Raw genomic sequence first — 15,191 nt, forward strand, 5'->3', positions numbered from 1 at the left:
TATGGCTTTAAAATATCAATAAGACAGTAATATATAGAAACACTATTACTCTGGGAAGGTCTAACACTGCCCAGCCTTGCCTACCTGCTGTGGACTAGGCTCAATGAAGTATGTAGTGACGGAGGTAATGCTAGGTGTAATATTGTAGAGCCAACTGATACCAGTGATCACAACATGCAGGATGTGCTCCCGGCTATGGACGTAGTGATAGGCAGTACTAAAGACATTGGCAACACCCTGTAGAGACAGAAAATTTTAATTGTCTTTTCTTTTTAGAAAAAAATAGCAAAATAATTAGTAATGCATCAATTAGATTATCTTTCTCATTAATGATACTCTACTTCCTACAAATTATTCACCAGTTCTCAAAAGGCAATGCTCTAGCTTCTACTATGGGGAAAAAAAGAATCATCAAGAGATCACAGGTGTAAGAAGAGATCTACCCTAAGGTCCACATAACTTATTATGTTTCCTGATAATCATCTAGTGAGATTTGTGATATGTGCAATCAGAAAATAGTGCCAGGCCCTGGCTAGTGCAGTTCAGTAGATTGAACTCCAGCCTGTGAACCAAAGGGTCACTGGTTTGATTCCCTGTCAGGGCACATGCCTGGGTTGCAGGCCAGGTTCCCTGGTGCAGAACGTGAAGAAGGCAACCACGCATTGATGGTTCTCTCTCTCTTTACAAACAAACAAACAAACAATAGTGCCAGAAAAACAAAGTAAACTTTGCAATGAGAAAAAATGCTTAGTAGCCAAGAACTAATATCAACCTTGGGCAGATGGGTAGGACCTGCCCTGATTTGATGCAATTGTAATGTCTGTGTCTTTACATGGCTACTGTCATCAGATCAGCAGCATAGGATGTACTGAGTCCCAAAGCCTGCAACATGCTAGATTACACAGCTTTCTTATAGGACAAAAGATCCCGTTCCACAGCGAAGGAATGGGAACTCCTTAGAACTCATCTGTGGTCTTGTTATCAAGAAACTCTTTCAGGGGGGAATGGGTAGGGATTACAGGAACAAATTTGGAGGACACATGGACAAAAACTAGGGGTGGGGGGTAATGGGGGGAAGGGGGAGTGTTGGGTGGGTGGGCTGGAATGGGAGTAGGGGGGAGAAAACTGTACTTGAACAATGATTAAAATAATAAAAAAAAAGAAACTCTAGGAATCACAAATTTTTAAAAAAATATATGTATTTTATATTAGGGCCCAAGGCATCTAAGGGTAACACAGGAATCTTTACCTCCAAGGACTAAAGAATCAATTTATAATTCATTTTGACGTGTTCTCTAACAAGGCTATATATAGTTCATCTACTGACAACCCCATACTACTCCCTTTTGCTTCTTTTTTTTTTTTAAGATTTTATTTATTTATTTTTAGAGAGGGAAGGGAGGGAGGGAGAGAGAGAGAGAGAGAGAGAGAGAGAGAAACATCAATGTGCGGTTGCTGGGGGTTATGGCCTGCAACCCAGGCATGTACCCTGGCTGGGAATCGAACCTGGGACACTTTGGTTCCCAGCCCGCGCTCAATCCACTGAGCTATACCAGCCAGGGGTCCCTTTTGCTTCTTAATGTCACATATCATTATGTCAGATGAGAATGAATCTTATTATTAAAAAGATGTCGAGAGAAAAAGATTCTACCACTTTCCAGTTTTTCATCCAGTAAGTAGGAAGAGAAAATTTTAAATAATGGTAAATAAACATAAAGAGCCAGGGGCTTACAGGGGAACAAATGACAAGGACATAGCAAGTTCCTGATTGCTGCTACATCCCAGTCCATTGCCTCCATAAAGGCTTTCAGTCTCCCTTCATTGTAATTTCTTTTTTTTTAAAGATTTTATTTATTTATTTTTAGAGAGGGAAGGGAGGGAGATAGAGAGAGAGAGAAACATCAATGTGCAGTTGCTGGGGGTTATGGCCTGCAACCCAGGCATGTATCCAGGCTGGGAATCGAACCTGAGACACTTTGGTTCATAGCCCGCACTCAATCCACTGAGCTACGCCAGCCAGGGCCAACAATTTCTGTTCATAAAATTAAATTTAAATACATTAGAAATGATCCAGTTACTTTACAGTCTTTAAAAGGGTCTAAAACTAGTAGATTCCAGCCAAGATGGAGGTGTAGGTAGAAACTCTTCCCTTCCTCACACAACCAAAAGGAGGATAACAACCAATCTAAAATCAATAAACAACCAAAAGTTCCAGAAAATCAAAATGCATGGAACTCTGACAACCAAGGAATTAAAGAAATAGTCAACCAGACCAACCAGACTGGTAAGATGGGCAGGCTGAGAGAACTCTGGAGGTGTGAGGCAGTGGACTGTAGTGGGCAGGGCTGGCTGAATGGGGAACTGAGATTCAGAGCTGACTGTGGACTACAGCCAGGGTTGCCCCAGTGGGAGAAACTCCCAGTCACACACGAGAGTATGGGAATTTGTTGGAAAGTGGGGCTAGAGCCCAGCAGGTGAGCTGCATTGTTCCTTCTCTGGTCCCTTCCCAACAGACAGTGCCTTGAAGCAAGGAAGGTTGCCCTGCTTTGGTGAATACATAAGGCCCTGCCCCCTTACAACTGAACAGGTGCACCAAGACAAAGAAATAGGGCCCAAATGAAAAAACAGAGCAAAACTCCAGAAAGACAGCTAAGTGATGAGGAGATAGCCAACATATCTGATGGAGAGTTCAAAGCCCTGGTAACCAAAATTCTCACAGAACTGATTGAGCTTGGTCACAAAATGAAAGAACAAATGAAGGATACCCAGAGTGAACTAAAGCAAAATATTCAGGGAACCAGCAGTAACAGGAAGGAAACCAGGACTCAAAGCAACGATTTGGAACAAAGGGAAGGAATAAATATCAAATCATAACAGAAGGAAGAAACAAGAATTCAAAAAAATGAAGAGAAGCTTAGGAACCTATGGGACAATTTTAAATGTTCAAATATCTGAATTATAGGGGTACCAGGAGGAGAAGAACAAGAGCAAAAAATTAAAAACTTATTTCAACAAATAATGAAGGAAAACTTCCCCAGTCTGGTGAAGGAAATAGACTCCCAGGAAGTCCAGGAAGCCCAGAGAGTCCAAAAGAAGTTGGACCCAAAGAGGAACACACCAAGGCACATCATCATTAAGTTACCCAAGATTAAAAATAAAGAGAGAATCTTAAAAGCAGCAAGAGAAAAGGAGACAATTACCTGCAAAGGAGTTCCCATAAGGCTATCAGCTGATTTCTTGAAAGAAATCTTACAGGCAAGAAGGGGCTAGAAGGGAGTATTTGAAGTCATGAAAGGCAAAGGCCTACATCCAAGATTACTCTATCCAGCAAAGCTATCATTTAGAATGGAAGGGCAGATAAAGTGCTTCTCAGATAAGGTCAAGTTAAAGGAGTTCATCATCACCAAGCCCTTATTATATGAAATGTTAAAGGGACCTATCTAAGAAATTGAAGATCAAAACTATGAAAAGTAAAATGACAACAAAGTTACAAATATCAACAAATTAACCTAGAAAAAGAAAAACAGCAAAAATAAAAACTAAGCAAACAACTAGAACAGGAACAGAATAAGAGAAATGGACATCACATGGAGAGTTTTCAGTGGGGAGGGGGAAGAGAGGAATGGGGGGAAAAGTACAGGGAAGAAGAAGCATAATTGGTAGGCATAAAATAGACAGGGAGGGGCCAAAAATGGTATTGGAAACATGTACAACCCATGGGTTATATGTACAACCCATGGACATGAACTAAGGCGGGGCATACTGGAGGGTTGGGGGGTGCAGGGCAGAGGGTGGATAAAGTGGGAAAAATTGGGAAAACTATAATAGTATAATCAATAAAATATACTTTTTAAAAAGGGCCTAAAAGTTAAGCTTTTTCCTTCATTCTCCATCCTCAAAAATTATAACGTTGATATTAAGAACCATGGGAATGCATATTATATTTAGCACCGTTTGTGGAAAGAACAAAGGATTTCTAGGTCCTGCTCTTAATAAAACATAAATATATCCTTTCTAAAAGTTCATTCCTACTATGTGGGTATTAGTGGTATAATAATTGGATTCCGGTTCTACAGCATAAAATTCTGTTTCTATGATTAATTCAATGGGATACATATTAATAATCTTTCCAGGGAGTCTAAAGCATAGATGTGCCAGTGAGGCTGAGAGTTCTTCCATGTGTAATGGGGAAGCTCTCCAAAGGTTGTCACATACACACAGGGAACTGGAACCAGTATGACAACACTGTCTACATATTATACATAACTCTACCCTAACCTAGTTTCTGGTTTTGCTTTTTAAAAAGCATAGAAGGAGAGTCCATCCTATCATTACTATTGAAGAATATATCCTCTGACTTACCTGATAGAATTTGATCTCATGAGGCAAGAAGATGTTTATTTCCTGGGGATCTCTTAGGGTGTCAACAGCCATGACCCCAAAAATCCTCCTATATGCATCCTGAAGAGGCAGAGCGAGCAAGGACCCATTTTGATCAGTCTTCTGGTGGGAATGGTTCCAGAAGAAAATGTTCCCATGGTGCTGAACTTGGGGGACGTGTATTGGCTTCCCTTCATCTACAACTGTAAAGCTGAGGAATAGGAGCATGAGGATGGGAGAAAGGCACAGGAGAGGCTTTAGATTAAACCATGCAGGTAACTAGATCAATTCTCCATAATTATTGGCATTGTGTGTCAGAGTAGTGGACTAAAATTACCAATTTGGAGAGTCTGACTTAAAAGATTTAAAAACAAGCTCAGGTCATAACAGAGATAACATATATAAACAGGAAGCAGGAGACAATTTGTAGAGCACGCAGAAATAACTGAACTGATATTGTGAAGCAGAGTCCCTATATGGCAGTTCAATGCCTAAGGTGAGCTCTGGAAACGATCAGGTAAAATCACCTGAGACTGGAAACCCACCCCACTCTTACACTTCCCTCCCACTCTAGAAGCATTTGGTGACCTGAGGCATCTCTCTCTTGGGCAGCTAACTAGGATCTCAATGCTAGCTTACTGCAGAAAGGGAATTAAGGTATTTTTTTTAGAAGGCCAAAACCAACCTTTTCAAGAAATCCTTACCTGATTCCTTTCATGTCCCTGTAGAGCACTTTGTTTAATACAAATGGAGCATCATCTAAAGTACAAGCTGTGTTCCTTAACAGAACAGTCCCTCTTTCAGGCAGTAGTTGGTTTTCTTCTAAAAGGGATATGTGGGCACTGATCTTCTTATTTCCATGAACTTGAGCATCCTATGGCAAAACGTTTCTGATCATGCATTTGCCAATAGCTATTCTCTTAATTGTGTTTCCCTTCATTAGCAACTTTGTGCATCTGACCCCAATAATTTCATTTTCATGAGTAAATAATGAACATATTACCATTCATGGACAGTCCCCCAACCTGAGTTTTAGTGAGTGGAATGGATTTACTTTATGCCAACTGGACCAGTTTACTAAACAAACAGACAAAAAACTCTCAAAGTCCACTCAAATTTGGAGTTTTAAAACTTGGATCCCTTTGAACTATAATTGTCTGGGCTTTAGTAAAAAGTATTTATTTTAGGTCCTGGCTGGCGTAGCTCAGTAGATTGAGCACGGGCTGCAAACCAAAGTATTGCAGATTTGATTCCCAGCCAGGGTACATGCCTGGGTTGCAGGCCATAACCCCCAGCAACCACACATTGATGTTTCTCTCTCTCTCTCTATCTCCCTCCCTTCCCTCTCTAGGAATAAATAAATAAAAAATCTTTTAAAAAGTATTTACTTTAGAGAGGTGGGGCAAGAAGATGGCTTTATTCCACTATTTCTTAACCTTCTACTATGATATAAACATGGAAAAAATGCTCAAGGAATTCTTAGCATAGCTTGGCTATTAATTTGATTTACGTCATTTTAGGAAAGGGTTTCTTGGGGTCCCAGATAGTAGACTTTATGCAACTACTATTTCTAATGGAAATAACTGAAAATTCTCCATACCTAAAATATTATTATGTCACTAAGAATATTATGTGTTAACACATATATTAAACATGTCCATAAATTGGGGGACATGAGAGACACTTTCCTTGAAATTTGTCTCCCCTTTCTACATATTTGAGTTTGCTTTTCATGCCTTTTTTCTTTCTGCCTTTAGTTCCCTTTTTCTTCGTAAATGATCCACAGAGTAACTAACAAAAATGTAGTGAGCTATCTCTTGGAGTACTGCAGATCTCTGAAACAAGTTGGAGCAATAGCTCTTTTTCTTGATTGGCCTCCTATTCCTAGTCACATCATTTCAAACTACACTGGAAACTTCAGCCATTCAGGTGATTCGAATAATCAAGTGTTGTTATTTAGCTGAGCTGAATGACACAGGTTCCCTGGATCGATGGAATCTGTGATACATGTAGGAGACAGCCATGCTATTACTGTCTTGGAGGAGCAGCAAGCCAGAGTCTGTGAGGTGGTGGCAAAGCTGTGGACAGAGGCCCATCAGGGTAATGTGTTTTAAGTGACAGAGTTCTGTAGTAGACTTAACTTGTGTCTAGGCAGTGAAAAATTGTGTGATGTTGGATTCTACTTTATAATAACTCTATGATTTAAATAGTTCATTTTTGAACTGACTCCCAAAATATCATGCAAGGAAAATGTAGCTTGACCTGCTTGCATATCTCTCTGCTGGTATTTTTCAATATTAGTTTATTTTGTGTTCTAGGTTTATCTGAATGTCAGCACAAATGAAATTTGAAATTATGTCTTAATTCTATCTTTTACATCTTTCCTCTCTGCTTCTATCTTGCCAACCTGGAATCATTACAATTGCATCTTCCACAGGATTTGGGTCATCGTAATATATTAAAATGAATAAAACATAGCAGTACCCCCAAAATTTTAAGAGAATTTAGTGTGCTCTTCCTTTGCAACCATCAAACATCACCTACTATAAGGAAAATTTTCTTCTTATATATCATTTTAGGAAATATACCTGTGTGAGGGCCTTAAAGGTCTCAGTGTACACTGGCTCCACGGACACCCCACTTGTCTCTGCAGCCCGTTGAATGCGGTGCAGCCACTTCCGTCTGGCACTATTTCTCAGATTCTCGATGTGGCTCCTTTCTACAGCAGTCATCAGAAACTCCACGAGGCTTTCCAGAGCGTGATCTTCATTGCTGTTGAGTTCAGATACAATCAATTGTATGTATTTCTGAAACTGTTTTGAAGACAAACTTACTTCATCACCAGGGTGCGGCTTTGGAAATTGGATGAACAGTTTAGCTAAAAGACATAAACAAAAAAACAAGCACTAACCAAAAGCTCATTTATCTGTGGGGGAATTTTCATTCCTCTTACAGCAAACTGAAGTCTCTGACAACTGCCCTCCCATGGAAAATCAGGTATATCAAAGGTGTCTAAGTCCAACGGAACATCTACAGTGACTTCCGATGCCTAAGCTCAAGAAGATTCCTATGTCATATTCTCTGTTTGTTTGTTTGTTTAATTCTACCACTTAACTGAACTTCCAGAGTCAACTTTGATTTCTCCCTACCTTTTATTGGGTTGGTCAAAAAGTCTGTATGTTTTTTTCTGTAAAATAAGACACCCATTTTTCATTTTTACCAATAATTTTATTGATTTGGATTTTTTTACTATGTTGGCTATCTCCCATGTGATATGATGTTGATCTCTGTTAATGTCTTCATTTGATCACTAACAACTTCAGCTGGTCTACCCCACTGTGGAGCATCATCCAGCAGAAAGCTCTAGTACAAAACTTTGCAAGCTACTTTTGACACATTGGATCAGTTACAGCACCTTCTCCATACACTACACAAATCTTTTCTTGCATTTCAGTTGTATTTTTACCTTTCTTGAAATAATAAAGCATAATATGCCAAAAATGTTGCATATTTTCTTTACTCTTCAATATCAAAATGGCTACACAAAAAATCACCAATTTTGATGATTTTAATATATGTTGATATGACAGCTGTCACAATACAACCTAGCAAAATTGTTTTGAATGAAGTTAAAGACAACTAAGCACTACTAGAGACATCTTACAGAAAAAAATAAATGAACTTTTGGACAACAACTCCTTCCGTTTCCAATAGACCAATCTAATTCTATCTTGTTAGTCTTTGACAATGTATCTTCTGCACATTCCTCTCCTTTCTTACTTCCATAGTCCCAAACCAGTATTAAACACTTTATAATTGGATTACCAATGGTAAGGCTCAATACATATTTATAAAATTAAATTAAAACAAAACTTGCATTATGCAATTCCCTGGTCCAAAGTATATTTGGACCCTGTTCATTTTTTCCAAAAATATTTACCCATACTACCATATAGAAATTATTTGCTTCAGTGTCTCCATTTTACTCATGATCCCTGACCATGCCTTGCACACTTCTGTACCCACATCTTTCTTTCATATTTTTATTCTACAGTCATGATCTAGTACCAAGTCTAAACATTACCAATAATTTACATCTTCCTCTTTACCACTACCATTGTTCCACTCCCTGTACCAATATCCTGAAATTTTGCTTTTGCTTTTTCCCCTTCTTTTTATTTTCCTATTAGTGTTATCGTGTGTATGTGTGTGCATACATACATGTACTTCTAAACAGTATGTGGCTTGGTTTTGTCTGTTTGTATACTTTAGAAAAAGGACATCATACGATATGTAGTTTTCTGGGACTTGCTTTTTTATTCAACATTATGCTAATATATGCATCCATGTTGTTCCTGCAGCTGTGACTCATTCATTTTCATCACTATATAATGTCGTTCTGTAAGATTACCACCATCAATTTATTTATTCTCTTATTAGTGGGTCTGTAGGTTATTGCTAACATTTTGCTCTTATGAATAGCACCATGAGCATTTTTGTATGTGTTTTCTGGTGCACATGCATAAATTTAAAGTTCAAAATCTGTCCTTCCTCAAGAAGGTTTGCACCAGACAGATAAAAGTATCCATTCTATATCAAATATTTGACAATTAACAAATATTTTCTCTTTTTTAAAAAAAGATTTTATTTATTTATTTTTAGAGAGGAAAAGGAGAGAGAGAGAGAGAGAAACATCAATGTGTGGTTGCTGGGGGTTATGGCCTGCAACCCAGGCATGTACCCAGGCTAGGAATCGAACCTGCAACACTGATTCACAGCCCACGCTCAATCCACTGAGCTATGCCAGCCAGGGCAAATATTTCCTCTTTTAATCATCTTATCATATGAAAGCATCTCATTTCTAGAGCTGGACTTTTGTTGATTTTTGCTCTCCATTCATCTTTCTCCTGGTAATTATAACCCAAATTTTGCTTCAGGGAAACTGCTCTAATCCCATGTCAGGTTCTATTTTTGAGTGAGGTTCCACTTGTCCATCTAGAAGTGGAACATGCATCTCAGATCAAGCCAGTCAGGACATTCTGTTCCCTTGGCCAGAGTAGTTGGTTTAGTCTAGGCATATGCCAAACTCTTTACTTGAACTTTTAGGAAAAAGGCTTTTTCCTTCTTATTCTCACTTGTCTTGAATAACCTGCGAGGATGTGGATGTGAACCTGGTTACCACATGGGAAAGGTTATATGAAAATGGAGCCAACACACAGAAAAAAAGGAACAAGGCCAGAGTGAGAGAAAAAGAGAAAGAAGGAGACACCTGTCCTAATGTCATTATTTGAACTCCCAAATCTAGTTGTGTCCTGAACTAGCACTGAACGTGTTCATTACATGAACCACTAAAGTCCCTTTTTGCTTAACCACTTGGAGTGGGGTTTTGTTTGTTTGTTTGTTTGTTTTATTACTTGGACTCAAAGGGTGCTAAATCATATAGTGTCCAATTAGATTAAAAGTAATTTGTAGGTTCTTCCACTTCCATTATTTCCTCTTCTTCTCCTCTCATTCCTTTCTTTTTGAACAATTTAGTCCTAAAGCCATTAGGTGGGGTGGAGTAAGGTAAGTATCTGCTCCTGGTCAAGGGAAGCCATGGTGTCTCAGAGCAGGGTATTAGAACCCAAGTGGGATAAGGAAGGCATCTGTGCAGGAAGTGCCTTGGCATGTATAATCAGAGCCTAATCAGGGTGAGGGGGTTGGCCATGCACAAGAGCAAGAGTAAGCCCATGTGAGCAAAGAGGGTGGCCCTGCAGAAAGGCTGTTTAGCTTAGGGCATCAGAACCCAAGTAGGATAAAGAGGGCGTCCACATGGGGTGGATGTCCAACATGGAGTATTTAAGCCTGAACAGGGTGAAAAGGGAATCCAAATTGAGGGACAGCCTGGCTTGGGAAGTCAGAACCTAAACAGGGTGAGGAGCCTGTCTGTGTGGAGGAGCAACCCAACATAGGGAATCAGAGCCCAAGCAGAAGGAGGAGGACTTCCAGGTAGAGAGTCTGCTCAGCCTGAGGAGAGTCAGAAGACTGGGTAAACTGAGGAGGGGCATCTGCATGAAAAGGTGACTTATCATGGAATACCAGAGTGTAAGGAGAGTGTGAGGGGCATCCACATGGCGGGGTGATCTGGTGTGGGATGTCAGAGCCTGAGCAGAGTGAGGAGGGAAACTGTGTGGGAAGGACTGATGAGTGCAGGGTGTTAGAACTTAAGTGTAGTGATAATATCAGTGTGAGGGAGAGGACAGTGTGATAGGGAATTAGTTCCACACAAGGAGATTGATCAAATAAATACTGAAATGTCATTATGTGGTTCATGGCTGTAAGTATATTTAGGATAATATGAGCAAGCTAGAAATGAGCTACAAAAAAGGGAAAAAACTAGAATGAGCCCTGTGGTATTGGACTGAACTTCAAGGTATGGGAGTGAACTTATGGTTTTTTCTTTAATAGATATTTACAGAGATATGTACAGCTGTAAATGTCTGTGTAAACACACATCAGCACACATATTCCCTTTAAGAAACTTGGGGTTAGGGACCCAGGAGCAATAAGTATGTGTAGAACCTAGATCTTGGCTTCTAAATACCATTCTTCACTAAAAGAAACCAGGGACAAATAAGTGATTGCAGGGAACAAGGAGAATATAAAATGAACCTAGAAGATTTCATTGTGCCAGAAAGCAAGGAAATGCCTGAAGAATGAATGATGAACACATTATAAAAGGACACGAAAAACTGTCTGGCAGTTTCTTATAAAATTAAAGATACACCTAGCCTGGGGCCAAGGAATTCTACTTCTAGGTATTTTATTTAAAAGAAATGAAAATGCCCTGGTCAGTGTGGCTCAGTTGGTTGGGCACCATCCTGCCACTGGGGTGTTGGGGACAGATTTGATTCCTGGTTGGGGCACTTGCCTGGGTTGTGGGTTAGGTCTCCAGTTGGGTGTGTACAAGAGACAACCAATTGATGTTTGTCTCTCACATCAAAGTTTCTCTCCCTTTCTCTCCCCCTCCCTTCCCCTCTCTCTAGAATAAATTTTTGAGAAAAAAAAGAAATGGAAACATATATCCACAAAAAGATTATTCACACATGATTATTCATAACATCTTTATTCATAATAGCCAAGAAGTGGAAACAGATGTCTATCAACTGGAGAATGGATTAACTATAGTATATTTATGCAATGAAATACTAGTTAGCAATAAAAAGAGGCAAACTGTTGATAATGCAACAACATGTAAGAAACTTAAAAAAAAAGAATGCTGAGTAAAAGAAGCCTTACTCAAAAGAATATATGTCTCATTTATATGAAGTTCTAGAAGAAATAAAACTAATCAGTGCTGAAAACAACCAGAAGAGTGATTGATTGCCTTGGGGATTGAGTAGTACGGACTGAATGTAAAAGGGTCATGTTTTTGTTTTGCATCTTTTAAAAAAACATTTATTTATTTATTTTTAAAGAGAGAGGAAGGGAGGTTCTAAACATCAATGTGTGGTTGCCTCCCACAAGCCCCCAACTGGGGACCTGGCCCACAACCCAGGCATGTGCCTTGACCAAGAATCTATACAAGGACCCTTTGGTTCACAGTCCAGCACTCAATCCACTGAGCCACGCCAGCCAGGGCTGTTCTACATCTTGCTAGGGGTATGGTATCCCTATGTGTAACACAGGTTACACATTTGCCAAAACTCAGTGAATATACACTTAAGAATTTGTCTATTTCATTGTGTGTAAATTTTACCTCAAAAGAAAAAAACTATTAGCATATACTGAACTCTAATTAATGACATGTATGCTAAAGTATCCAGGAAGGAATGTGTTGATGTCTGTAATTTAATGTGAAGTGCACCAAAAGTAAGAGAAACAGAAGGACAGAGAGATGAAGACATTAATAGATAGATAATAAAAAACTGTAGTAAAATGTTAATGATAGAAATCTAGGTGGTAGGCATATAGATACTCATTGTAAAATTCTTTCAGCTTTGATGTATGTTTAAAATTTTTCATAGTAAAATATTGGATGGGAGGACACAGGAGATAGGTTGAAAGGACTTCCATGGGTCAAATATAGTACAATGTGAACATTAAAATAAATAATGATAGTGGTAGATTATAACCCACTGAATAAAATAGGAAACCATGAATATATACTGTTATGAATGAATAAATAAAAAGTTTGACAAGAATGGGAATGTTTATATGCTTTCAAAGTACCCACAAAATACTTATTAATTACAAAAAGAAAGAGAAGTAACTCGAGAACAGAGCTTGAGATTGCTGATAGCATTCAATGAGAACACGTCATTGCTCATATGATATTCTGCCAAAAATGAACAACCTGAATTTAACCTGAAGAGATATTAGAGAAACAAAAAAAAAATTACAAACAACCTGTCAAAGTATGGAAATCAAGGAAAGATTGAGGAGTTTCTTAGAGATTCTTTTTTCCAGAGTGAAGGAAGAGTAGTTTTACTAACTACTTGTCTAGGTTTAACTACTTGTCCAATTTATAAGATGAATAAATTTTGAGGATCCAATGTACAGCATAGTGACTCTAGTTAACAACACTGAAAGTTGCTAAGAGTAGGTCTTAAATGTTCTCAACACACAAAAAAATAGTAATTATGTAGGGTGATAGAGGTTTTAACTAACACTATTATGGGGATAATTTCACAATATATAAGTGTATCAAATCAACATGTACATCTTAAATTTATACAGTGTTATATGTCAGTTATATGTCACTAAGGATAAGCAATTCATGGTCATACTAGAAGGTGTGAAGGTGGTGTCTCATGGTTTTAGAACAACCAGTGTTTACCTCTATGCACGTCACAGTATTGGGAAACTGGAAGCCAAGTTGTTACCCCAACTTAAATAAGAAAAATTCCATATTTTCACCTGTCTCTATAGATTCTTTTTCCATTCCTTCCTTGTATTCATATAAGAGTTCATCAACTTCCTTCAGATCCAGGAAACCTGAGGCATCACTGTCCCACATCTGGAAGAGGGCTTCTAGGAGAAGTCTCTGTTGAACTTGGGATGCTTTTTGTCTAGCCTGGAATACAAACAGGAGAACAAAGCACAGAAGACATGCTGTTTATTGTACTAGCAAGCATCCTATGTTTACTCCCCCAAAAGTGTAGTACTTTTTATAAAAATAGCCTTATTTTGGGACTAAGCATGATATTAATGGGATAATGAAGCATTTAATTTTAATCCTCTAAATACCATTTCTGTTTCACCTCTAGACAAAAACAAATGCATTTTCTGTACTGGATTAATGTTGGGGGCCACTTTGTGTGGTATTGGATATCAGAAACTGTAGCCCCCCATGATTGAGGCCATGCCTGTGAGTCTCCATTAGAACACCGGGAATGCAGGTGGCAGGTACAACCTAATACTAGTACCAAGGGAAATCAGGCCTAAAGAATGCATTATACCCCTTGAAGCTTGCTTTGCTTTGTATAGCCCTGTTGATATAAACCAGATGTTTAAGTTCAAAGCATAAGGGAATGAATTCTTAATGTCATGAACCAGACCTTAATGACCCTCTGGTGTCAGCATATCTAACAGACCCTGACCTGAGGCAGATCCCTGTGTTTCCTCAATTGTCATCTATAGATAATGTCTGTTTTCTGTAACTATAGCCTTTGGACATTGATTGATGAGCTTTGCATGCATACTGTATACCCCTGCACATATTGATCCCAATAAAAGCTATTTCGGAGAAGGGCCTGGGGCATTCTTTACTAGGGGGGATCGCCACCCCCTTTTCCTGCCAGAATAACAGATTGTGTTCCTGACAACTCATTCTCATCCGCAGTGGTTGGAAGAGATCCAAGAGATAGGGCATCCCACAGATTAAAACACATTAATTTAGGAAGAGGACTACTTTCTTTAAGAATCATTAATTCATTCCTTTCCACTTCCTCACTGGTAGTTCAGGAACGTGATAAACACGGAGGTGCTCAACCTGGCTTCTTGATGAGATATGTTTTGTAGTGAAGAGGGGTGAATGTCTGTGTTCAAACGATAAAAAGTGACTGTTCAAAAATTCTTTTTTATATTTAACATTCACCTAACTTGACATTCATTACATTTTAGACTTTTATTAGATGAATTATATCAATTAGACAGTAATTTAATTGATAAACAGATTTAATTGCTAAAGAGAAGATGAATATATATTGGTTAAATGTGGGAAGGGACTCAATTGAGGAGGCAAAAGGGATATCAACTCTAGAGTTAAGTTGAGAAGACTCTTATGGCTGATGAGATTACTGAATATGCCAAGTGAATCTAATTTACATATTTCATATAAGAGCACATAAATTGTTTATACTCTAAGGTGTGTGCATTTATCTATCATCTAAGTAGTAAGTTCTTACAAAATATATACTACCTGGGTGCAGTGCACATGAATAAAAATATATATCCAAGCCATAATCAAACCCTAGGTATGTGCATTTGTAAATGCACTCACACAGCACAGACAATGCACATACAGACACGCGCATGCACACATTCTTACTCATACACATATCTGCTCTTTAGTATCTGCTTTTCAAGCTTCAGTGAAGGAAAAACAAAGCAGTACAAAACAATCTCTTGCCACCAGCAATCATGATATTATTAGGGGAATGAGTCCTCTGGACTGTGATCTTACAACATTTGACAATAAAATATTTAATGGACATGCTTGTTGAAATAGTAGTAAATTGGTTTGTATATTTTTAAAGAAGAGCCACACTAGGAACAACTGAGGTTGAGAAGTTTACTTATAATAGTGACCTCACTTGTTTCATTGATAA

The 15,191-nt window shown here is 38.5% G+C and overlaps 1 protein-coding gene across 1 annotated transcript in view; it reads right to left on the reverse strand.

Annotated features, from left to right (window-relative positions):
• Positions 1–15,191, reverse strand: part of EFCAB5 (EF-hand calcium binding domain 5) — a 97,458-nt gene that overhangs the window by 19,405 nt on the left and 62,862 nt on the right. Inside the window, exons 12-16 of the mRNA XM_036034518.1 lie at positions 13,279–13,435; positions 6,969–7,258; positions 5,085–5,254; positions 4,363–4,591; positions 85–237 (exon numbers count right to left, since the gene is read on the reverse strand). Of these exons, the coding sequence (XP_035890411.1) occupies positions 85–237; positions 4,363–4,591; positions 5,085–5,254; positions 6,969–7,258; positions 13,279–13,435 (999 nt within the window). The remainder of the gene's footprint in view (positions 1–84; positions 238–4,362; positions 4,592–5,084; positions 5,255–6,968; positions 7,259–13,278; positions 13,436–15,191) is intronic.

This window comes from Phyllostomus discolor, chromosome 8 (assembly GCF_004126475.2).
Source record: "Phyllostomus discolor isolate MPI-MPIP mPhyDis1 chromosome 8, mPhyDis1.pri.v3, whole genome shotgun sequence".
NCBI lineage: Eukaryota > Metazoa > Chordata > Mammalia > Chiroptera > Phyllostomidae > Phyllostomus > Phyllostomus discolor.